Source organism: Bolinopsis microptera, chromosome 13 (genome assembly GCF_026151205.1).
Source record: "Bolinopsis microptera isolate Bmic1 chromosome 13, MBARI_Bmic_1.0, whole genome shotgun sequence".
Classification (NCBI taxonomy): Eukaryota; Metazoa; Ctenophora; class Tentaculata; order Lobata; family Bolinopsidae; genus Bolinopsis; species Bolinopsis microptera.
Genome location: NC_087084.1, coordinates 10,275,819 through 10,302,440, shown reverse-complemented (window position 1 = coordinate 10,302,440; position 26,622 = coordinate 10,275,819). Strand labels below are relative to the sequence as shown.

At 37.3% G+C, this 26,622-nt stretch overlaps 3 protein-coding genes across 3 annotated transcripts; all 3 read left to right on the top strand.

Annotated features, from left to right (window-relative positions):
- Window positions 1-2,205: 2,205 nt before the first annotated feature.
- LOC134825192 (carnitine O-palmitoyltransferase 2, mitochondrial-like) lies at window positions 2,206-5,625 on the top strand. Its single transcript, XM_063837345.1, has 3 exons — window positions 2,206-2,363; window positions 2,520-2,658; window positions 2,773-5,625. The coding sequence occupies exons 1-3, from the start codon at window positions 2,220-2,222 to the stop codon at window positions 4,500-4,502; spliced, it is 2,013 nt and encodes a 670-aa protein (XP_063693415.1). The 5' UTR covers window positions 2,206-2,219; the 3' UTR covers window positions 4,503-5,625.
- A 249-nt stretch (window positions 5,626-5,874) lies between these two features.
- LOC134825119 (progesterone-induced-blocking factor 1-like) lies at window positions 5,875-11,926 on the top strand. The gene is made up of 10 exons (XM_063837257.1): window positions 5,875-5,983; window positions 6,257-6,386; window positions 6,529-6,666; window positions 7,596-7,727; window positions 7,970-8,128; window positions 9,104-9,218; window positions 9,563-9,654; window positions 9,836-10,039; window positions 10,454-10,585; window positions 10,816-11,926. The coding sequence occupies exons 1-10, from the start codon at window positions 5,925-5,927 to the stop codon at window positions 11,677-11,679; spliced, it is 2,025 nt and encodes a 674-aa protein (XP_063693327.1). The 5' UTR covers window positions 5,875-5,924; the 3' UTR covers window positions 11,680-11,926.
- Window positions 11,927-17,042: 5,116 nt separating this feature from the next.
- LOC134824774 (uncharacterized) lies at window positions 17,043-18,594 on the top strand. Its single transcript, XM_063836749.1, has 3 exons — window positions 17,043-17,203; window positions 17,426-17,625; window positions 17,991-18,594. Exons 1-3 carry the CDS (start codon window positions 17,084-17,086, stop codon window positions 18,592-18,594), a joined length of 924 nt encoding a protein of 307 aa, XP_063692819.1. The 5' UTR covers window positions 17,043-17,083.
- Window positions 18,595-26,622: the final 8,028 nt, after the last annotated feature.

Below are 26,622 nucleotides of genomic sequence, written 5' to 3'. Positions count from 1 at the left end.
TACACAGATGCAGAGACTATAACCATCATGATTCCTTGCCAACGTACACTTCTCTGGCAATCTAGTGCACCCTTAGCTACCCTAATAATCAGCATTACCGTTGCTACTACAATAACTATATTTGGTGTCAGCAGAAAAATTAAAGAACCTATTGGAGCGAGAAAATGCCAGATATCAGAGGAAAACTCGTAGTCGTATGAGAAGACCCTCGCATCATAGTACAGATCCTCCTTATCTACGACAAGAAAAGTAACTGGGTTGTAGAGAGACAGGAGCCAAATAGCCAGACAAACTCTGTAGGCACGCTTCTTCGACCAAGTGCTCGCTCTAAGAGGGTATATAAGCATCAAGAGCTTGGTAGTGGTTAAGGCACATATCAGTAATGAGCCAGCTGGGTAGCAGTAGTAGCACACAAACACTCTTATGTAACTAAAGGGCATTCCAAGGTCCCAACCTCTGCCTCCTATGATCGTTGAAACAGCATTTGGCATTACCCACAGGACACAGAGCACTTAATCAATCACAGCTATTTGCTGGATAAGGGTCACAATGATGATGTGCAAGTTAAATACTTTGTGTCTTAGTGATGAGTAGAGGATGGTGGTGTCTCCAAGGAGCGAGCTAAGGATCACAAGGATATACCAACCAGCCCAGGTGTATCTTAGTGCATCATTCTTTATCTCAAACATGGTAGTGTTGGAGTAGTTGTAGGCCACCATATCCCTAAATACCCAGCTAATATATCATATGTGTTATTTAAGTTTTAATGTTTATCTGTTTGTGTTCAAGTTAATTAGCAAAAGAACAAATTGGTAAATTTGTAGAGCAGAAAATGATGGTCTTGTTTTTTGAGATGACAAGATGGATCCAGTAACTAATGAAAATAAAAACTGAAAATGCTGTAGCTAGAGAAGAAAAGAACTCTTTGAAACGGTCAAAAATACAGATTCTCATCGTTCTTAAAAGTATAATGTTACTTATTCGTGAGTTAATATGACAATGTTTTGTATCCACAATTCTAGGTTATAGTGTAGCATATTGAAAGATAAAGCACTGTAAACTTCTCAAATAACAGAAAAAAGCTACAAACTTCGACAGAAACATTATGCACCAATATACAGATTTTTTCCCGATCCATGACTCAAAGTGCCGAAGGCACAAAAGAGTCAAGGACAAGGGTTAGCGAACGAGGTTTTTTTTTGTATATGGTAGCTTTGCGACCGTACCTGCGAGCGACCGTACCTGCCTGCACACACTGTAATCGCCCACGTGACTACCTGCGCAAAGTTATTTTGCGGAATAATCCGAATTAGCTAATTGTTGGCGCGCGGCGCTGAACTGACCAAGTACATTGTTAATTTCACCATGTACATATCCCACTAGGCACTAATTGATAGCATACTATTATTATTTTGAGTTACTTATACTATTTTGCACACATCCGTGTCGGGTGTCAGGTTGCATAAACAATAAGCATATGGTTTTTTAAAATATACACGATTTTCAAATTCAATATGGAATTATATTAACTTGGTGGCGCTCGGCCTGTCACTTCGCCATATCTGCATACTTATAAACAGTAAAAACTGGGGTCCCCAGGTTGTATAGAAAATGATAAAATACGCCATCACGGATCGGGAAATTGAGCGGCCATGCACAAAAAAAAGCGGCCGCATTTCTTGTTATTGTTCCTTTGAGAGTACTAATTTGTGAGTCAATGTGAAAATATTTTATATCTACAATGCTCGGTTACAGTGTGGCATATTGAAAGATAAAGCACTCTAAACTTCTCAAATAACAGGAGAAGCTACCGACTTCAACAGAAACATTTTATGCTAGCTATTGCATAAATTTGTCAATTTAATTCAGACTTTTAAAATGAAGGCAAAACGTTTTTTATTAGGCAAAAATAAATTTCAGTTTTTCTTTCAACTTCCCTTGAAAGGACCATGCCTTGTATTTGAGAAATCAGGCATACATCGATAATATAGACAGTGATTCTGAGTTTTAATTGGTCAACACTGGAAGCTGATTGATTAATCACTGTCACATGTCAGAAATATGGTCTACTTTTTCACCTGTATCAGTGTATCTGTAATATATATTGTTGGTAAATTTTCAAATATTATAAAACGTATTATATATAACTGTTAATTGTAGAATTTTGTTTTGCAAAGGATTTAAATTTATTTTCCCAAAAGAGGTTACATGATGCTGCAATGTTAAAACTATCCTTTCCGTCTGTTGCTCGAGGCTGGGCTCAACTACCTGCTGCTTCAACTTCAAAAGTGCTTGCTGTTACTTGCTCTAGGAAATTGTCAACTGATGATGGTTACATTCACAGGTCTCTCGTACCAACTGAGGTAATATTAAAGTAGAATATTGTAATGAATTCAGTCATGAGATTGATATAAAGTATCTTGAATTTTGCCAAAAATTCCCTTAAAGAGAATATTATTAATAATTCGGTTGTGTTGCTACAATTCTTAACTGCTAAAGATTTCACCAATATTCTTCAGCATTATCAGAAGTCCCTACCTCGTTTACCAATCCCAAAACTAGAAGACACCTGTTCACGTTACCTGGCAGCTTTAGAACCAATCTTAACTACATCAGAATACAAGGACAGTGAGAAGATTGTCAACGAATTTCTGAATGGTAAGCATTTTAATATTACTGCCCTGTTATTTTGTACATTCATGATCGCTTTTTATTCTTAACTTGTGCAATTTGCATAAAATCAGTAATATGTGTTATACAACCACTGCACAGGACAAGGCAAAGAGCTACAAGCACATTTGGTTGCAGCAGACAAACAGAACAAAAACTCTTCTTTCATCCACCAACCTTGGACTGAGGTTTATCAAATGGACAGAAGACCTGTGGTTCTTAACCACAACCCCTTTTTGGGATTTGTGGACGACCCAGATCCAACACAAAACACTCAACTCAACCGCACAACAAATCTGATTTTATCTTCTTTGAGATTTTACAGGACGTATAGAGCTGGTCTCCTTGAGCCAGACATTTACCATATGAATCCTGCTAAAAGTGACTCTGACAGGTTCAAGAAATTGATCAGATATGTTCCTAAATCTTTATCTTGGTATGGAGCTTATCTTGCCAAAGCATTTCCTCTTGACATGAGGCAGTACCCATACCTGTTCCAATCTACTCGGGTTCCTAAGAGAGGAAAGGATGAAAACAGGAGGTACCCAGACTCCAAACACATTGTTGTTATTCACAAGGGTCACTTCTACAGTATTGATGCTCTGGATAGTAACGGGGATATGCTTGATGGTGGGGTTATCAAATCAAGTCTTGCTCAAATTTTAGAGGATCCAAGGGAAGTTAATTTCAACTCTATTGGTTACTTTACTTCGATGAATAGAGACTCTTGGGCTGACATCAGGGATGAGTTGGAATCACTCAACCCTGAACTCATTCATAAAATTGATAGTTCAATGTTTGTGCTGTGTCTTGATGAGTATGATGTTGCGAAAAGAGCACCTGGTACTGAGATTAGTGTAGCAGATGCAATCCCTCTCATTAAAAATGGGTTACACGGGGAAGCTTACAACCGGTGGTTTGACAAATGTTTTAACATGATTGTGACAAAAAATGGGAAAGGTTCCATCCACTTTGAACATTCCTGGGGAGATGGAGTGTCGGTATTGAGGTATTTTAACGAAATTTATAAAGATTCAATAGCAAAGCACCATGTGGGACCCACTGAAGGAGGAAGTGCTGTGAAACTGGATCCTGAGCTGTCTCCTAATCTGATTCAAGCATTAGAAAATGCTCGAGGAGATTTCGAAAAAGTAAAGAATAGCTTTGTGCTTGATGTTATGAAGTTTGAGGGCTTCGGAAAGAATGACTTAAGAAAATTAAAAGTTAGTCCAGACTCGATATGTCAGCTTTCATTCCAGATGGCAAACTGGAGATTCAAGAGGGAGTTTGTGGGTTCTTATGAGTCCTGCAGTACTGCTGCATTCAAATATGGCAGAACTGAAACAATCAGACCCTGTACCAAAGAAACAAAAGCTTGTAGCATCGCATTTGACAAAGAAAATCCAGCACAGTTAGATGAGATGTCCGAACTATTGAGTGCTTGCTCCAAAAAACACAACAAACTTACAAAAGAAGCTGCCATGGGCGCAGGATTCGACAGACATCTCTTTGCTCTGAAGTTCCTAAATAACAAACTAAACGGTGCACCGCTCCCCATCTTCGAGGACCCTAACCACGCTAAACTAAACTACATAATCCTCTCCACCAGTACGTTAGTATCCCCCGCGCTGGAGGTAGGCGGGTTCGCTGCGGTGGTTCCTGATGGGCTCGGGATTGGTTACGCCATGTTTGATGACTGGTTTGGTACTCAAGCTTCTTACTACCCTCCAGGTAATGATGGTAGTGAGTTTATAAAGGAACTAACTGGGGTTTGTGAGGACTTGAAGACAGTGCTCAATGGGAAGAGTTTTAAAGAGCCAAGACAAGTTTAGACTCTAGACTCTAAACTTTAGAGTTTGTCTTTAGTGGAGAGAAATTAGGAAGATTAGAGAAGTAGACTTATAGTTGCGGCTGTGCCTGTGTGTATAATGGGATTTTATAGTTACTGAATTTTAATTGCTATTAAATCATGCTACTTAATTTTAGAGATTGTATTTATAAGACAATTAAAAACGTCACAACTTGACAAGTATTATCATTCTCCGTCACATTTTGGGTGGTGTTCTATTTTGTGTGGTTGAGCTTCGTTTGTGTTTTCCGAAGTAAGCATAGTGTGGTATTTCGTTCATTGTTGAATTTAATTTAATATTTTAGTCATTTCAGAATGTAATAATAACATGTCACAAGCAATTTTCTGTGAACAAAGAACCGTGTGTCATCTTTATATTCCATTGATAATTTGTTTCAATTTAAATATAAGTAAATACATTTCAAACCTTAATTTATAAATCAATCAATCTAGGAAGCTTTCATCTGTCAAATATCAGTTTTACATACCATGAAGTTTTTCGGTAATTCATAAATTTCAAAACATGTAATCATCAGGTCTGCTCTGTAATTATATAAATTTTAAAGATCCGATGATTCACTTCATTATTCACTTATTACTTAGTATTGGATAGATCTGGATAATTGTGGATAATGGTGGGGTGGGAGGAGAACCATATTTGTTTTGACCAGGGATCGACCGGGGACGAAATTTAGCCGGGGCCGGGGCCGGGACCAAGTTGAATCAGCCGGGGCCGGGATTAAGCGGGATTTTGAAATGTTGCCAAGGCCGGGGCCGGGATTGGCTAAAATATGCCGGGGCCGGGGCTGGGGACGGGATTTTTTAATCTAATTTTGAAAATTTTTTTTTTCAAAACTTTTGACCCGTGAATATGGTTATCCTCTCCATCTGTATCCAGATCTGTAGGTTAAGATATTAATTTTATAAAGTATATAGATATTTGACATATTTCAGCTGTCATTGCATGTAGAGTCACAATGTAGCATTAGTAGTTTAGTTACTTCTGTATACAGAAATAAGGTTTTTCTGTGCTCCTTTTACCTCATATTTGATATCATTGATGGATTTGTATATTAGATTTTAGAATTGTATCCCTGTTTTGCACAATGTTATTGGTTTTATTTTAAGAATCGAAATTGTGCTTCAAATTATGAATTATCGCTTGAATGAAAACGTCACAAGTCATCGTAATTTGTAAGATTATACAAAATTATCATAATCTGTATTATACATTCAATCGTTGGTGCAGTGTTAAATGTACCAGTAGTCGCAAAATATCACTTTTTGAACTGCAGTCCATTTTAAAGTTTTCCGCAGTAGATACTCGTATCGTGTTGCTAACCTCACACTCTCACAGCTACGATGTTTAGATAACAGGTACATTTCCCTGTAAAACAGCTCCAATATGAACAGCACTACTTTTACTACTGACGCCTCATCCACAGACCTCTCTACTTCACTTAGGTATTGTTTAGTTAATATTTACTGGATATATTGGAATGGTTTCCAATTATAAGGAATCTTTAGTTGATCTGATTGGAATCATGTTGTGATAAAGTATTATTTAAATTGGACTATCTGTTATTTACCATTAAGTTTAACCTCTATAGAGTAGATAGATTTACAGCAACTTCACATAACGAATAAAGCTATGATAGTATGTAAAGTAACTAGTAGTACGTAAAGTAACTAGTACTAACTACAGAATTAAACCATAACATTGTATCCTTCCCACAGTGTGCTATCAAACACGTTAGCGAACGAGTCAAACCCGGAACATGCGCGCACTATCATTGAGAAGCAGCAGCTGGTACACCAGTGTGAGATGATGAAGATAGAGATAGCACAGAAACATCAGCAGATAATGGTATTTAGTTGTTGTTGAGCCAGGCTAGTTGGTCGTTTGTGGGAGAAGTTTAAATAACCTGCTAAAAAACATTAATAATTAGAATTTATTCAGAATTAAAAAGTTTTAAAATATTTAAGATTGTGACTCACTACCACTCCAGGACACAAGAGCACAGTACGAATCTCGTGCAGAGGAGCTGGAAGAGCAGCTACATTCTGCGCGCCATGCGCATCAAGTCGTGCAGTTCAAATTAAACAGTGCACTTGATCAGCACAGTAAGGAACTCAAAACTGCTCAGGTTAGTTTAGACTCTAGATGTTTTTTTGCATCGAAACAGTTCCTTTTACTTCGGATTCGTTTAACCATATAACGGTGATTTTTGTATAAAAGGTAACCCAGGCTTTCAGAATCAGCGCATTGATTATTATTGGTTGTATCTTGAGGTTTCTATATTGCTAAATCAAGTGTTGGTATTATATTATGGTATTATTAGGTAGGCTTTATTCACATAAAGCATCTTAGCTTCTAGAAAGTATATAACTGTCTAGTCTATCATTGTGTCATAATATGGGGCAAAACAAAACGACTGGATACAAGTGGGGAGTTGGCTCACTTCCAGGTCTTTTGACTATAGAATTGATTCGTTTTAGAAAGTTTGTGGCACAGTCTATAGAAATTAGAATGTACGACAGTTCTTCAATCATATATTCCATGCGGCCAATTAGAATTGCATATTGTCTGCGGATGACTCCATTGTAATTCCATTGTAAAGAATTTCCACCGTCTACTATACACTGTGTTCCATTCTTTGTTCCCTGGAGATAGCTACCAACATATTACTTGTAGTGACCACACCCTAACTATTACACAGAAGTGTATCATTGTCACATTCATTGAGTAATTCCTTTCCTGATAAGAACCTTTTCCTTCTTGCATCAAACGGGATCAATAGAAATTTACCCAAGAAAACATTTCAACTATGCGACTCATAAATCTCTAAATTATTTACTATTTTTATTGTAATATTGCTGTGTAAATTTGATTCTAATTCTAATTCTGATAAATATGTAATATTCCAATCCGGATTTTACATTGTCACATTACCACAACATTTACCACAACATTTACCACAACATTTACCACAACATTTACCACAACATTTGCCACAATATTTACCACAATATTTACCACAAAATGCCAGTCTAACACACTGTTGCTATTACACAGGAAGCGAACAGTGACCAGATTGTTATGTTACGAAGAAAACAAGCAGAGATAGAAACACTGCTCCCTTCTTTGCAAGTCAAGTCAGCTGATATTAGAAACACCTTACTTAACGTACATGTTACTGATACTATGGTATGTAAAGTATGATACTTATGGTATGTACTATGGTATATGTACTATGGTATGTACTATGGTATGTTACTCTTTAGGGGGTCGGGGCGGGGCTCGAATATCACTTTAAAATAAGCCAATTCAAAGGGCATACTTTAATGACTATTTTTTTTTCAGTGCACCTTATTGTAGTAACTAATTAACTATGTAGTAACTAATTAACTAATTAATTGTAGTACAACTATGAACTATCTGCTCCTCAGTACCAACACCTGGCGATAAAGCAACGGGAGACTTTGACAATGAAGGAACTTATACAAGTTTCCTTCTACGAGTTCCAGTTACCTTTACAGAAGAGACTGGAGGAGATGAGCAGTAAACTGAAGACTCATCAGGAACAATATGATATCTCCAAGAAAGAGGTTAGATCTTTAATAGTACACGAAAATTGACCTGGATCCAGCTGGAGGGGGTTCTTGAAGCGTAAATGATAGGAAAGATGTGTGTATTGTGTAATAAGCAGTTACATCACTGCTTATAATGTGATAACATTATTTTCACAACTTTGAGTTGTGAAAATAGTTTTATCCAACGAGTTTGACGAGTTGGATAAAACGAGTTATATCCCGAGGTTTGACCGAGGGATATAACTCATGTTATCATATTATAAGCAGTGATGTAAATGCATTCTCTGATGATCTACGAAATGATGTTAGCGAATGCAGCATTTACATCGGAAATTAACGACCGATAATATTACTACATAGAACATTCCAGAGTCAAACTTTCTAGAGGACACATCCTTATCTCTTAAAATTGTTACAGGTCGCTGAGATGTTGCTAATTATTTTAAATTGGTCAAATAAGCTCAGTGAAGCTCACACTCACACAAAACTTGCCACAAATGGGTGACTACTTGTTATTGACATTCTGTAAAATTTTGAAGCAAAAATATTTATCAGAACATAAGTTATACCACTTTCTGTTTTTAAAATAATTAGCAACATCTCAGCGACTAAGGATGGACCAGGGAGATAACAATAGTTATCTCCCTCCCAGTTATTGCACCCCTATTTAATGCATTATATTAGCGTAAACAAGAGTGAGATAACAACTTTTACATTATGGACAGTTACACACTGATCATGAGAGAATGTGTATTATATCGTCTTCAGCGAAAATATAGCTGACTCGTGAGCTTAGGACTAAGTGTGTTCTCCAATAACATCCTAAGTAGCAAATAGTGACCTGAGTTTGTTCCTTTAAATAAATTACAGTTGACTCGTGCGCTTGGTGCTAAATATGTTAGCTCATTATTACAATAATATACTAGCAAAGTAACATTATGTCGTGACTTCGGTTTCTTTGTTATTATTCACTAAACTACTTATCGCTAGGTGAAGATATTGGACAATAATTTGACAATAGAGAAGCAGAATAAAGTTGAGTTGGAAACAGAGAACTCTAGTCTCAGACAGAAGATTGACTTGCTCACTCACCAACTTAATCCATGTAATCATTAATTCTTGTTGCTTTTATTTTAACTCCTTAAGAAGTAAAATTATGTTTGTCGTGTTTCTATTGATCCTAAGCATGTTTGATTTAAATTTAATAATTAGACTTTTTAAACAAGGTATAATAATTAATAATGTTTCATATTCAATACTTAAATCATGCACCTTGTTCAACCCATAGTCATTACCCAAATATTCAATGCAATTCAGATAATATTAATGTATTTGATGATCAACAGATCAATATCCTGCATCCACGGTCCACCACGATTTGGATATCCCTAAATTCGTAACATACTGAAACAAAAATGTAACAAGAATGTAACAAAAATTTTTGCTCAGCTCACAAAGCGAACTATAAGAACGTGCTAGCGAAGAACATAGAGTTAGAGAGTGTAAACAAACAGTTGCTTACTGGGAACACTTATTTGAAGGTAGGAGTAACAATGTACCGTTACTGATAATACAAAAATACACTAACGTTTATGTTTTTTAGTAAATTTAAAGTTAGTACCCTCGTTGATTGACTCACTATATCTGAAGATTATGTTAATATTATTTCACACACGATTTATTTCTTCAATGACACAGAAACATTTAACAAACTCTTGACAGGCGGAAGTAGCAGCCCTGACAGAAGAGCAGAAGAAAAACAACTCCACATTCAGTGCACTGCGCCAGGAGTCAGCGCTGCTAAATCAAGACAAACAGTACTTGACGCGCGAGAACGCGGAGTTAACCTCACGAGCACATCGCACTGAGGAGAAACTTGATAATCTGACTGTGGAGTTGAACAGTGCTAAGCGGGCTAGAGATAAGGTAAGTGGTCCAGTACAGCTTATTCACTGGACTCTGTTCACTGTTCAGTTGATTATTTTTATTAGATTATTTTTATCAGATTATTTTTATTAGATTATTTTCATTAGATTATTTTTATTAGAGTTTATTACTCTTCTTAGTCATTATTATCTCTCCGAACTTTTCAATAAATGTTCGACATAATATTATATGTGTTGTCTTTTACAAATTACCAGATTACCAGATGACAGATACTCAAATTTGGCAGCTAATTACAATTATCAAAATATTTGTGCTTAAAATAATAGCTAAGCTCACAAAACAATTATCAACATTTTAAAATTGGTTGTTCAGTTAAATGCGCTGCTAATTGACTTAAAATTAACTTTTAATTGAGTGTTAATTGACATTTTTAAATTGATTTATAATTACCAGGTGTACGAGGAGTTAGTGAATGTAAGACAGAGTGTGACTCATGAACACGAACAGAAAGTGCAAACAGAAATAGATCTGCTAAAACAGAAAACAGGAAGTGAGATTGAGCATCTCCGCATCACTGCACAACAGGTATGTTTATCTCCAGACATATTTTACTCTGGGAATATTTTACAGTACTCTGAATTCTGATTAGTATTTTTTCTGGAGCAGTATGTGGTGTTGCATATATATATATTCAATTAGATTAAGTCCCATATTACACATTATGTATGTGTAAATAATTTGATTTGTTGATAACTCCTCATAGTAGCACTCACATTTTGGAATTCCCTCTTTTAATTAACAAAATACATTCCAAGGTGTACGAACGAGAAAAGCAATTACTAATCGACAGTCGCGAAGCAGCAGTCAGTGACCGTAACGATGCGCTCCGCAAAAACCGCGACCTACAAGACAAATACGAGGATATCTCCGGAAGCTATCATTCTTACCAAACTGTCACAAACACCAAACTCGCGGAGATTAAGAACACGTTAAAACTAAAAGAGTTTGAGCTGGAGAGAATTAATCTGCTCTACGGTGAAGTGAGCGGGAAATACAACGGAAGCGCTAAGGAAAATGATAAGATAGCTAAGAAACTTGAGGTTTTGTTGGATGAATACAACTCAAACAGATGTGATCATGTGAACGAAGTCAACACACTGACTCTAAAAGTTCGCACACTTCAAAATGAGTTATCAACTCTGAAAATCGGAGATGAGGGTATCAAAGATCTGATTCAGGTTTTGGGAAGCGAAAATATCTCTTGTAACAAAGAGCATCTTGCTAGAAAGTTGGTTGAACTATCCAAGAACAACGAACTGCTGAAAGAAAGTCTCGCTGCTAAAAGTCGTGTTCTAGAAAAGACACTGAGAACTTGTGAGGAGTTGCAATCAGCTCTGCATCACTCAAACCAGCCTTCAAGCTACTTAGTGGAGAGCATCAAGAAAAGGGATCAACAGATATCAAAATTCAAAACGGAACTCTTGAACTTATCAGCTAGTGTTAAGAAACTTGGCCAAGAAAACAAATCTTTGGTGGCAGACAAAGAGCAGTTGACTCTTGATTTGGAGAGAGCGTTGAAAAATAAAGAAAAAATTGCTGATTTAAAATCTATGGTAGAGAAAAAAATGACAATGACAGATAAAAATCAGCCAAAACCCGTCGTTTTTACTAAGAAATAATCACCATGCTATTTTCATCCTATTTAAGTATTTAGCATTATACTTCAATTTATCTTGGTGATCGTGATATAATTTGAAATTTTTTCCAGATATTTTTAGCTTGACACTTTCATAAATTGACAATCAGATCAATCACTTATAAGATAACAATATGCTGTCAGATGAAATAATTTATCTCATGTTATTGTTATGTAAATATATTGTAAATTATACTTTTAACTATTTATTAATGTTGGTAATCACACGTTATGATTTGTTTTACCAAAATCACTGTTATGTTAGAACTCGAAGTACCACTTCAAAACAGAATGGAACTGGAATTACCGCTTCCCGGATCCTTGCACTTGTCACTTTATTTCAACGTAAAGTTTGGTTTGCGTATGCTGCTTAGACTTGAATATATAAAAAGCACCTTTTTCAGCCCTCAGTCGCGCGCGCGCCTCATGCGCTGCAAGCCTGGGACCACTACTAGACTAGCATTGTCACGACATCTACAAAGCTGCCATATACTGAAGGGAAAGGAAGCAGTTCTAACGAGCTCTTCTCAAACACAAGGATATAACTTGTGAACTTGGCTAGTATATATGAAACATTTGATATGGAGTTGTAGAGGGAGTTATGTGCCTCGCCGGGCTAAAGTAGTGGATGACCTTGCTGTACGGCAAGTTAAACAAGGATCTGAAACTACTAGGTTCCGTACAGACTCAACTCTGCACCCGTGTCAATATGTTCATTATATGCAAGCCTCTTGATTTATAATCACCGAGTCTAGTAATTGTTTAAGAGAGTTCTCTGGCAGTTACGAAACTCGAGAGACTGTGGGATATATATATAATACTGAAGGGAAAGGAAGCAGTTCTAACGAGCTCTTCTCAAACACAAGGATATAACTTGTGAACTTGGCTAGTATATATGAAACATTTGATATGGAGTTGTAGAGGGAGTTATGTGCATCGCCGGGCTAAAGTAGTGGATGACCTTGCTGTACGGCAAGTTAAACAAGGATCTGAAACTACTAGGTTCCGTACAGACTCAACTCTGCACCCGTGTCTATATGTTCATTATATGCTTGACCATTGTTAATGATCTGACCCGGCGCGCGCTAACTAAACATTTCGAGAAGAAAGCGGCGCGCGCTACTTCGAAGAAATTTAGACGAGTAACATCCGTCAAATTATATGCAAGCCTCTTGATTTATATACACCCCCCGCGCGTGAGGGCACGTTTTTACTAGTAATTTGCGACATTACTTTATGGATATCGAATCTCGTGACTTCAACGAAGTGCCGGGGACAAGTTTTCAATAATTCAAAAACTTTTCAGTTCCTCTCGTTTTAAGCATCGTTAGGGCTTTCCCAGAAACTAACTCTCATCATCCTAGGATAATCATGTGTCGCACAGCACTTGTTTCAGTAGACAGTGTACTCGCCTTTACGAGAGAATGACGTGTACGTTTCGGTCACCTGCGGAAAAAGGAAGTGAGATATCGAAAATCTGAGACAAACCCGATCGATAAAATCCTTTCAGGTAGGTGCTAGTCAAGATTTCATCTCTTTAGACATTAAGATGGCTTCAAACACCTCACAAAAAGTTTTCAAAAGTAAAATCTACTCGCGACTTACTAAAACCACCATAAAACGTGCCCTCATAGATTTTTGAGGGCAAGTTTTTGAGCGCGCCGTGTGACTTTGTCTCAGCAACAGCGAGTATAGTTACAATCTCGCAACTATGAACAGACAAGGAAAATATTGTATTAATATCTGTCAAAGGAATTTAATGTATTTTAACAACTTGTTCTAATAATGCTAATAACTAATCGATGAACCACATAAATGGTCGGCCCGGTGTGAGTGTATAGTATTGATTGTGCTCTGAAATGGGGCGCTGTTATTGGTTAATACAGCGGCCAATCAGGATCGAGCTGGTTTGTGGCTGCAGTCCAAATTTAGGATCATATCTGATTAGGTACCTAATTAGTGATTATGCACTTTAAAGTAAGATTAACTCGGTATTCACAATCCACATTAAATCGCTACATGTTGCAAATCAGCTGATATTTGTAACTTTAAAAAATAATTGTAACTTATATATTTATACAGCTCCCCAGTTTAACAAGCATTCAGGATAGAAGAACCAGCAGCGGTTAATGACACTAAAACAGAAGTGGAGAACAGTAAGAACAGCAGAAAGAGTGGAGTGAGATAAATATCTTCTCTTTTTCTGCACTGGTTACTGATACTCAACAGTTATTCAAGAAAATTCTGGCCTGGGTTGTGTTTTAAAATTAGATATAGCCAGGTCCATGTCAGTTTTGTTTATGATCTATTTATCATGAAAAATGATTGTGCTCGGAGTGATCTGGGCAAAAATTAGCTCGACCTCCACGGGGCATCGAACATGCGACCCACCAACGCTCTAACCTTCACGCCACTCGGGTAGTGTACTGATTAAAATTGTGATGTCTATATAGTGCTTATTTGGCAGAAATTAGTACCTTATACAATTCTCAATTTCGAGTTTGACATGATTGTAATCGGGAAGTGGGAACATTAAACAACTCTTCTGCATTTAATTGGAACTGTCTGTACAGTGTACACGATAAAATACATTGGGTAATTACAAAGATTGTGTACAGTGCATTCGGGGGCTTTGCTTTTGACTGATTTATCTTCCGGACAGTTCTTGGAAGTTCAATTAAAACCAGTGCAGTAGAAGAGTAAACTTGCATGAGAGTTAAAATGGTACTATTATAATTTGTGTTGTCAGGTAAGATTTCAGTTTGCACTTTGATTAATTGGTATGTGATTGATATGCTGATTACAGATTACTGATAAAGATTGTTACATGTACAATTCAGAAAAATGTGTACATCAAATGAGAGTCTAACTGTCTTCTCATTTAACCTCTTAACTGACAAGTGACATGTCAGAAACATGAGTCGTCTTATAATGATACAAACACTATATAATATAATTTTCACGTTAAGTAGTGAGTAGTCAGCTTGACCTTGATTGGTTGCAGACAATTGTTAATGTGGATTGTGAATACCGAGTTGATCTTACTTTAAAGTGAATAATCACTAATTAGGTACCTAATCAGATATGATCCTAAATTTGGACTGCAGCCACAAACCAGCTCGATCCTGATTGGCCGCTGTATTAACCAATAACAGCGCCCCATTTCAGAGCACAATCAATACTATACACTCACACCGGGCCGACCATTTATGTGGTTCATCGATTAGTTATTAGCATTATTAGAACAAGTTGTTAAAATACATTAAATTCATTTGACAGATATTAATACAATATTTTCCTTGTCTGTTCATAGTTGCGAGATTGTAACTATACTCGCTGTTGCTGAGACAAAGTCACACGGCGCGCTCAAAAACTTGCCCTCAAAAATCTATGAGGGCACGTTTTATGGTGGTTTTAGTAAGTCGCGAGTAGATTTTACTTTTGAAAACTTTTTGTGAGGTGTTTGAAGCCATCTTAATGTCTAAAGAGATGAAATCTTGACTAGCACCTACCTGAAAGGATTTTATCGATCGGGTTTGTCTCAGATTTTCGATATCTCACTTCCTTTTTCCGCAGGTGACCGAAACTGGAAACGTACACGTCATTCTCTCGTAAAGGCGAGTACACTGTCTACTGAAACAAGTGCTGTGCGACACATGATTATCCTAGGATGATGAGAGTTAGGTTCTGGGAAAGCCCTAACGATGCTTAAAACGATAGGAACTGAAAAGTTTATGAATTATTGAAAATTTGTCCCCGGCACTTCGTTGAAGTCGCGAGATTCGATATCCATAAAGTAATGTCGCAAATTACTAGTAAAAACGTGCCCTCACGCGCGGGGGGTGTATAGCCTGACTGACAATTTTCTCGACTGACTGACAATGTTTCTTCTTTTCCCCATTTAGAATACAAAGATTAGTACATTTTAGCTTATGATTAATATTATATTTTTACCTATAGTTTACCTAGATGCAGAATTGCCGATTGCGTTGTTTTTCAACACTATCTGGTGGATCGCAAATATGAAATAGCTTCCTTAATTTGTTGTGTTATGTAGTCCAATAGACTTGTGGCATCTCAGAGATTGCAGAACGTCAAGGCAATATACTAAATTAATACTTAAGTAATTCACTGTGAGTCTGAGAGATAATAAGTTAAAGCGATGGCAATGTTAATGTTCAGTGAGCTAGCGTTATCGGAGAATTCGACGCAAAAGATTCGTAGGAATATTCGAGACAGGGAGTGGACAGGATCGTAAGATCAACCAAAGTACGATCCAATCTTGTTAACATAATGTCTACACCGTTAACCAGCCACGTGTGACGTTTCCCCCTTGATGATAAGCGATGGGTCAACTCCTACCATACCACCGGAGGCCTTGGACAATGGAAAACACCTCAGTAAAAAGTGGGAAACTATCGAAACCAGGTCGCTGCTTCTGGACGATATAAAGGATCAGGATCAGGATCATATTTAAATTTTAGAAGTGTTATTTATATAATAATACCACTTCATAACATGTTGAATTTTATTTCTGTCAATAATTGTTGCTAAGAAATTCCCCAATTTCAAAAAAAGGTTGTTACTGCTAAATAAAGAGTTTAATAACACGACTCCTCTCAGTTCCACAATCGGGAGTATAATACCAGTGATAACACGAAAATAGGAACCCTAGCATTTATGATTTATTGATACGAAGTTTGTTGTGGAATGCCGAATGTGGTATCACGATTGGATCAACGTTTCACAAGGTATGACCAATGTTACAAAAAACTGCAGCTAAAAACCACCATACCACTCTCATGGTACTACTACTAACCAGCGCTACATTTTTAGCTTTTGGTTTTATTTTTGGGCTCCGTACCCAATACCCTCGCAACTATCTAACAAATTACTCCTTGATTTAGTTGTATAAGAATAAGAGAGCTACTCACACAAATTCCGTCCTTGAGCCTCAAATTTTGTGCCATCAATCCCTAATAACTTCCTCTGAAACAAATTATTCACACACATGCAACAAAATGTACTAGTGTACTATTTGTAATGTAATGCTGCAACTTTGACTTTTGAATTAGCTCTATGCTATAAGTTAAACTTCACACTTGATAATTTGTATGGATTCTTTCGGTATTTTATACGTGTGCCTACTTCTCACACGCGTGCCTACTCTACCGATATTCCTCATCCTCGTAGCCGCGTTCAGCTCCCTGATAATAACACTCCCTCTCATTATCCTCCTCCTCACCCTCCTCCTCCCCCACCGGACCAGACCACACCAGGAAAGTGTGATCGACTCCCAGGACAGTATCATCGTCCCGTACGACCCATGTGTAAGCATCACACCGGGGCTGCATTGCAGCTCTGCTGTTACAACTTGCCCCTCTGCCATGGGGCACAGTCCGTGTTATTCCAAGAGGAGGAGTCTTACTGGGGAGTATTTTAGAACTGTGCTGGGAATGGAGAAAAAGGTGCCGCTATCGGCTGTTATTGTGGTGGATGATCTCAAGGTGAGGTTATATTTCCTAATTAATTATAATTATTTTTATTAATTGTAATTATTAATCATATAAGGTTAGATGTTGTCGGGTAGTTCGCCTTGCTAACTTATTTATTAGTTACGTGATTAAAACGCAACGAAGATTGTTATCGTTATGTCTTTTGGCTTTTTGGTGATCTGAGTGGATATCCCCAAACCGGGAGGTTTACATTTACCGTAATAAAAAACTCAGGAAGCTGAGGACGAGCACCCAAGATCAACTTCAAGCGTGAAAAGACAACGAAAGCTGATGAAATCGATTGAGAAATCCTTCAAGACAGGAGATAGTAGTTCTAGTAATAGAGAGAAAGTAAGGAATTCGGCGCGGTTGTGGAGTACCCTGTCCAACGAGATCTCTTCCGTTATTCAAAATGTGAAAAGAAACATACCCAGGTTAGATATACGTACTGAATTGATATATAACATAATACAACCTTTAAATCTTCCTTCAAGTTCAGGCCCTTCTCCCAGTTTCCACCAACTTTCCCTTTCTACTCAACTTTCCCTTTCCCTTTCTACCCAACTTTTTCTTTCCCTTTCTATCCAACTTTCCCTTTCTTTTTTCATCCAACTTTCCCTGTATTTTTCTTTCCTCCGCTTCAGTACTTGCCCGGTCTCCTACGAACTTAATTCACCCAAATTGTTTTAACTTAACATTCTGGTGTTATATAAATCATTGTAGTAGAAGTATAATTCTACAGTAAGGTAACCTTATTTGATCTATTGAGTTTGGCAAATTAATTTGTGTTCAATTTCAGGCACAACACAGACAGTATTTCCTCTGAAAACTCAGTCTCGAGCGAAGAGGGATTCGAAGAAGATTCTGAAGAATACAGCAATGCCCCGACCCGTATATCCATGACCAGTCTAAATAAAGAAACCAAAACAACCTGTGCTAATATTGTATCTGAGACTGGGGATGATCTACCGGAACACTCCGGAGCGACCCACAAAACCAGAATCAACTCTGTCTCCAGTGATCCATCCTCCAAGAAGAAAATCTCCCTCTCAGCATGGAATGGAGAGGACAGTTTATCGAGGAGACTTGGTCGGTCTCTTAATATCAAGCAGGGTTCTATTAGGAAGAAGGGAAAAAGCTTTTTATCTAGCTTGGAAGACATGCTGCAGAAGACTGCATCTAGGAAAGCTGCTGCATGCATGCAGAGGGAGGTCGGCGTTAAAACGGAAGATGGGGCTGGAACGAGTGGGAATGAAAGCAAAAGTGACAAGAATTTGAGTGGAATAAAAATTAATCATGGAGCTGTATCAATATTGAACATCGAGTCATTCGAACAAACAAACTCAATGGCTGCGGATGGTTGTTTTGAAATGGACTGTGATGCTAAGACTAGACTAAAGTGAAGATAGTTCATGAACAGAAACTGGAATCGAATAAACTTTCAAGTGGTTCTTAATTTATTTTCCATTTCACATTACTGAGACATTAAGTAGTCGCCTACTGTACAATAAGATATTTACTCATAAAACTTTTAAAATATATTCTGATGAAATGATTAAACTGATTTTTTTATGAGTCTGTAAATCGATATTATATGATTTATAGAAGTCATGCACGCAGTACATCGGCATGGATATTAATTATTAGTAACAGAGCGTTATGTTTATAGGTTTATGATCAATGATATCATTATTTTTCTTGTCATGAAATAGTTTTTCAGTTCTCAAAACTTGATCCATTATACTAACAGCAAATAGTTCTAAGATGTACCATATTAATTTGCTTATTCAAACTCTTTACCCACTTTTTCATATTTGCAGCTTGTTTCTTTGCAAACCAAATCAGTTTCAAACTGACCGCCCCGCCCGGCTGTTGACGACTTCAATTATCTGAAAAGCGCTAGAAAAATCCTCTGGCATGGGACAGTTCAAAATATAAATTTTCTCAGGATGACATCAGATTCTTTGCCGCTTCCCCGAAATAGTTTTCAAAAACAGGCGAAGTGTTAACCTCCGGACTATAGCTGTGGTATCTTGTAATAATCCTATGTTTAGGAGACACTATCCTCACAAACATCTTGGCATCTCGTTCGTATCTCGTTGTTTTCACTGCAACCTCCCGTTGTCTGGTTTCTCTGATTGTTGTCGTGTTGTTGTCTTTTGAAACTGATATCGTGGTGTCTTCCGTAGCTGACAAAGCCATTACTTTTCTTTGACCGTCTTCTGTGACAAGATCCTTAACAGCGGTGGTTTGGTTTCGAAGAGAAATTGTTTTTGAGGAAGTATGCACACCGGTTGAAATGTTTTTACTGCAGATTATCGGGGACATTTTCATGTCTTCAACAATGATCAATTTTTTGTTGTTATCATCAGATGACAGTTTCAGAGCCTCATTACGGTTATTGCTCTCTCCATTTGTCACGCACTTCTCACTGACGGCCTGGTTTGAAGTCTGATCACTGTAGAACTTCAACTCCTGATTTACCATATTTTCTGCGTCTTCCAGGATGGAAACTATGTCATTTTGGGTTTCCATGCTGTTTTCTTCAGTCTTATTCTTTGAAGAGTTCTCCAGTTTCTTCTCGGCCACCTTTTCTGTTGGTGCTTGTGGTGATTGTAGTGCTTGTAGTGCTTGTGGTGCCTGTGGTGCTTGCGGTGCTTGTGGAGACTTTTTGCCAGCCTCCACTACACTAGACCCCTCCTTCTCCGTCTTCTCAAAGTGCAAAATACTATCAATCTCAGACTGCAAATTTGAGATCCTCTTCAAAAATACCGGTTTCACGTCCAGAACCAGCTTGTGAGTCTCACATATTCCAGCTAGATACCCAACGTTATGTTCAGTGAGCACTAACTTCTCTGGTGCTTTGAAAAGTGTGATAGTGTCAGCTACAAATTCCTCAGAGCACGTGATTCGAACGTCTTTAGCTTTCTTCGAGGAGACTTTCAATTTGAACTTGTTCGAACCGTTGATGATTATCTTTATTGATTTCATCTTCTATGGTGGTTGGAAGGATTAACGATTGTACATAATTAGCTTATAATTGGTTTATAATTGGTTTATAATTGGTTCATAACTCGCCGAATAGTATTGGACTGGACAAAAAAATGGAAAAATGTAATTCAAAACTATTCGATTGACTAATGAACTAGCTTTTAACATCGTTATGGTATAAGCATATTATGTTACTTTCTGAAAAATGTTTAGCTAGTTCTTATTTTGTCATAGTCATCATTCATAATATTACTATTAGACTTAAACCATCAATATTTCTTTTAAACTAAAGCCGTAAATCATCAATTTTTCTCCAAAATGATGGACACAAAAAATCAGGAAAAGAAGTAAAAATCGATACCTACCATATATTTTTTAAAACGTGCATTTTGCCAGGTAAATTTACTCAAGAAAACTAAAAAATACTCAAATGACAAATCGGGCGTTTTTTTCATTTAAAAAAACTTAATTTCAGGAAATCGCCGCCTCCTAATAAGCTAATATGCTTAGTGGGGTTAGCGAGGTGGTCGTTACGCCACTGTGTAACAAACCTATACTGCAAACAAAAGGAACGGACAATTAAGTCTACACAAAAACGTAGCCCCACAGGCCACAATGTGTACATGAACTATATGAGGTCACTACAACCAGAGGGACCCGTCTCCAATTGCAATTAATCGGATCATTCCTTTACTTTTCACGTCCCAGCTATTTCTACAGTTATCATGCAATTACAATTTTGTACTATTGGATTCTGGACTAATTAAAGTATTTAGGAAATTATATGGTAAAATGTTCGAATGAAGGGAGAAAAACTCGATCGATGGATGTTAAATTGACTACCACACACTGTATAAATCCAACAAACAAAACACTAGGTTGAAACTACAACTGGGGTTGACCAATGTTGAATAAATTAAAGATAAATCTGCAATGCCAATAGCTCAATTAAATATTTGAGATGTTTAAGATAGTAAGAATATGTCATTATACTGATTCAATAAATTCAATATGTTACATGATCATTCAGTTGCACATTAACTTTAACAATAAGATTATAATTTGTACTATATATAATTATCATGTGTTATATGTGTAATAAATTACCTCATTAAGCTACTCAATGTTGTAATAAATGTATAATGTATAACTATAAGATATTATAACTAAAGAACAGACATTCTGCATCATTGATAGGATTAGGAACCAATAGGGAAAAAAGGAGAAACACAAATTATAAGCATGAAGAGTAACAAAAAATGTTTTTTGCAAAACAACGAAAGTATTATTAGATTAATTTACAAAGGGTTGCATTGATCCCTTTGAAGGCAATAAATATCCGGCAAACAAAGGGGGAGGTAAGATTTACATTTCACATGAAACCAATTCTACGGGAAATAGTCCGTTATAGGATTAGGCCTGTTCAATAGTTAATACATGGGCCTAATAAATTGGAGGCCCGGTAGCATAAGATGGATCACTATTAACAAAGGTTTACGTTGTACATTGTACAAAGAATTAAACACTAGCTTTATGAGAGGGCAAACAAATGTACCACACCAACAATGAGACTTCTGCGGTAGTTCCGTGTGTTTATTATAGCAATACGTTAAGTAAACAATACAAACAGGTTCACAGATGTGTTTGGTTAATCAGATTACTTACAATAGCAGTTACAAACGTTATAATGACCCACAACGACCAACTATCAGAACAGGGAACAAAGACCATCATGGGTTAGATTAGGGGCTAGGGCCCACGCACATATACTGTAGCTGTAGTCTGTATGGGGTGTTATTGTGTTAAACTCTATTATAATGAGTCGAGCGAACTGCACGTACACAGGAATTTAAGGAATTTGACCGCTTTAAACGGACACAATCAAATATATTCGTAGGTGTTCTTTATTTAACCAAAACAGAATTCAGAAGGCGTAAAATTTACGAACGTTAACTCTCGAAGTGTGATTAGTTTTAATTTGGTTTAAAACTATAACAAAAGCACGATACCACCGGTCACTAATAGTAAGACCGATTGCGTGGTCATTTGCGATGGACCGTTAACAATGAAATACGTTGGAAATGAAGAATAATATGTTGTGATGACGTCTATATCGCGGTTGGCATCACATAAATATCATAATTTATGCAACCTGAGAATAATATAAATATGTTCGTATTAAAACTAATAAAGTAATAAGTTGGCTATTGTGGCCTGGCCACAGCTAGAAGTAGAGGTACTATAAATTAGAAGAGTTAATTTTTCAAATTAATACGTGAAATTGTTGAGTGTACAAACTACAAAAACGAATTCCAAACGTCTGATCGGATTGAAACGTGAAAACTGTACTCAAGGTCAAGTTATGACCTAAAACGTCAGCGGTCACTACTTCTGCTTTGAATTGTGTGGCGGTGCATTGTTACAGCACTGGCTCTGAATATTATCGTGGAGAGATATAAGAATCAACGTAGTAGATAAGTGGAAGCCGCCAAGTTGCACACAATATTCGTAGTACTAGAATATAAACGTATCTCTAATCTTCAAATGGGTTGTAAAAAGTGAAAAACATTGGCAGAATATAGGAAATCGCAGTACGACGAATCCAAGTGCAAGAGCATGTAGTATGTTTTAATGTTTGATTCGATAATATGAGAATTGACTTTATCGAGTCTCAACAGTCTACTCAAATGACTTATTAGTTATTTCATTCTTCTCCAAGTTATTAAGTTATAACATCATGATCTCACCTCACCAAAAAATAAGTAAGCAAGATCATTGGTGGTGACAATTATGACGCACAGTGAGATCAAACGAAACCTTTTAATCTGTAGAAGCACACTTTGGGAACATCTGGGCACATTCGATATGTTATTCAGACGTGTTACCTGGGGACCCTAGGCTATAATGTTCATAAACAATAAAGATTCGGCGGAATAACAGGCACCGCCCAGTATAAACAGACGTACTGTTGACAATCAAATCGGCGGAATGACAGGCACCGCCCAGTAACAGACGTACTGTTGACAATCAAATCATAACCTGAAATAAATCCAAGTCCTTCGCAAAAATTATGTTTTCAATAATTAAACAAAATCTGTATATAACTATGTACCGTTACCATGGTGATCCATTAAATTGAAAACAACGCAATCATTATCCAACTGAAAGTGAAACTGAAAGATCAATAAAGTTGTAAAACTTAAAACACTACAGCTACAGTCTACACCAAGTCTACAAACTGAGTCTACAAACTGAGTCTACGATCTGTAACAAAAGACAAGATCGCACAGAACACGGATCTAGGAGACGTGTTACTACAGGTGTCCAATCAGGATCTCATCTGTTGCCAGTAATATGATATGTTATTAACACTGCAATATAGCCCTGGTAATGAGCCTAGTAAAGTAGTAACATTGAGGTTAACATGTGGTACTAGCTGCAAATGTAATGACTTGTGAGCTAACATCGCAGTGGTCACAGCTAGTCATGGTCTTGGCGGTCACTGTTACATCAGTCTTGATCTTTCCAACCGTTGAACAATGTGAATATAAGGTTAAAAAACTCATACGAATGATTAAATTTATTGCAGCTCCGGTCTGTTACAGACATTTCAACCCTCGACTTTATATCTCCCTCCCGATTCATATTGTGATATTAATTATGGCATGGTTTGGTGTGTGGATTAGTGGAACTAGCAGGAACCAGTATAACCTTAAAATGGTGTCAAGACTCAAGAGACTAAAATAATTATTACCTATTTAATTCGCGTTTTTGACACCATTTGGGGATCCAAATTTTGGGCTCTAAAACTCCTATTTCTTGGCCAATTTTTTATTTTTTCATGCTGATTTGGAGGCCATTAAAGCATTTGAACCAGTGAAAAAAGTTTCAGTTGTATATCTTTTACTTTTTTTGCGGGAAGTCGCGTTAAAGTTGATGCCGTGGTGTCAGTAATATGGTACAGATCCATCCATCATAAGATGGTACCAAGGACAAACGAAAATTGCGATTATTTAGACCAAAAATCGCGGCGCCGCGACATGCCAAACTAGGCAAAATCGCGACAAAAATTTCGAAAATCGCGGCTAAAGATAATGTATTTGCAGAGCAAAGTTAGATGTCATATATTCGTTAACTAGCTCGTTAGTTTAGTTAGACTAGCAGGAACCCGTGAAATATAGCCCTAAACGGTGTCAAGACTCAAGATACTGAAATAATTATTACCTATTTAATTGGCGTTTTTGACACCACTTGGGGGTCCAAATTTTCGGCTCTAAAATCATTATTCCTCGGCCAATTTTTTATTTTTTCATGCTGATTTGGAGGATATTAAAGCATTTGACCCAGCCAAAAAAGTTTCAGTTGTATATCTTTTACGGTTTTTGCAGAAAGTTGCGTTAAAGTCGATGCCGTGGTGTCAGTAAAATGGCACAGATATATATATATATATATCGTCTCGCTTTATATATAGTAAGATTAGCTATAAATACTGAGCAGAGCTTGCTTTTAGATCAGCTCTTTCAGACGATTTCGAAAGTTCCTTCCAGATCGCCAGACCTCGCCAGAACGGAACTCGATGTTCCACTTCGAATCTGTACTCATATACATAATATCATTAGTTAAATTGTGTTAATACTTTACCATACTACACGTAATCGAACAAATAAACCCTGTTTACAATTATGAGATAACATCACGTGATCGAATCACGTGTTTTGATAACAAAGACAGAGACTAAGGGGTATGGAGCACACTGCTTTTCATGTGTATTATAGACTGACCATGAGTTCCTTTACACAAATTGTACTACTACTACTAGTCTTAACTATAATTCTTTTTTTGTGGGGACCGAGGGCTCATCGTCCGAGTATAAAGGCTGACACTCCTGATCACTATCATGGTTGTAGCAATATTTCCTTTACCCTGGCCTCATGAGCTGTTGTCCGTATAGAGTGCCTTAACAATTGATCAATGTTCTCATGGTTCCAAATCTCATGATTCAATGTCACTTAACAAATTAACTCCTAACTAAGTAACTAACCTTATGCCTAACACATTACACATTATAATATTTCCTCATCTTTGCTTTTGTTCATCTTCTCGCACAATTCCTCAAGTGGAGGGTGAGTCATCGTCATGTGAATGTTTGCAGTTTTCCATACATTGATTGGGGCGTCTAGACTCTAGTGGTCAAATTTATGTCTAGTGTCAAGGTTTAGGGACGTTTTGGGCTAACAATGTTACGTCAGCAGACGAGTGGGTAAAGAAATGCTTTATCGTTTCGTCACGGGCCTGATACTTGAGGGTTCAACCCTTTACTTCACTTACGTGAAGATGAGAAAGATGGAAATTAACCAAGCTGACCTTCTACTACTAAAGAAAAGAACTCTTCTGAATGAGAGAATGTATAACTTTTATTGTGGTAAGTGCTTCGTTATAAATTAAGCTGAACTCAGCGATAGCTTTCTGTTGATTTCAATGATATTGTTAAACTTAATAACATCATAATTTCCCCTAATCATCCCCGATTGTATGGTAATGGCCCCGTGAAATGTCTCCATATTAAGACATCTAACCTCAAAAATGATTCCATTTCACTTTCAGTACTAAACGCCCCCGTTGAAGATATCGAATTCACGACAAAGAAGACAAAGATGCGGGTACTAGGGGGACATTAAGACTGGAATTCAGACAGGGAGACGTTAAATGTCAAACAGATAATGATGCATTCGTGTCACCCCAAATAAATACAACATACAGTATCAAAACCGACAAACTTGGCGATTGCAAAACAACAATTTTCCAGCCCGGAGTCATGAACAATTCTCCCCTCGAATTTCGGTTCTTATTAGACTCCATGGACGGTGTTCGTATTGCAAAGGTTGGTATCAATATTGGTGGTAGATGGAAAAGGTTTACAAATTTCAAACACTATCTTATAGATAGAAGAATTGAGTGGTGGACAACTCTTTACAAAGCAGATATACCCATTTCTTTAACTAGAATCACAGCTACCCAGAGTTCCACTAGAGCTGCTGGTGGGAAAGATTTGCTATCGATGGTTCCACAGAAGAAAACGGCCCAAGTCAGGGTTATGCGTGCACGCATACAAAAGGTACCCGGAACAATTGGTGGGAGATGGATCTGGGGGGTAATTATAGACTATAGAGTGTTCCAGGTCGCCGTCTACAACAGGAAGAAGGTAGAGGGTCCGGGTATATATCATGTACAAGAGAGGATTGTTGGAGCCAAGGTGTACACCATCACTGGACAGGACAAAAGGAAATCGCGGCATGTGCGGGATCGCGATCTTGCACTGGACGCAAAAGAACAAAAAACTGTGTGGAACGTTAACTGGTGTTAAAGATGCGTATGAAGTTCAGTGCAATTTAGAGACCGCAGAACACATCAGAATCGAGCAACCTGACAACTTTCTGTCT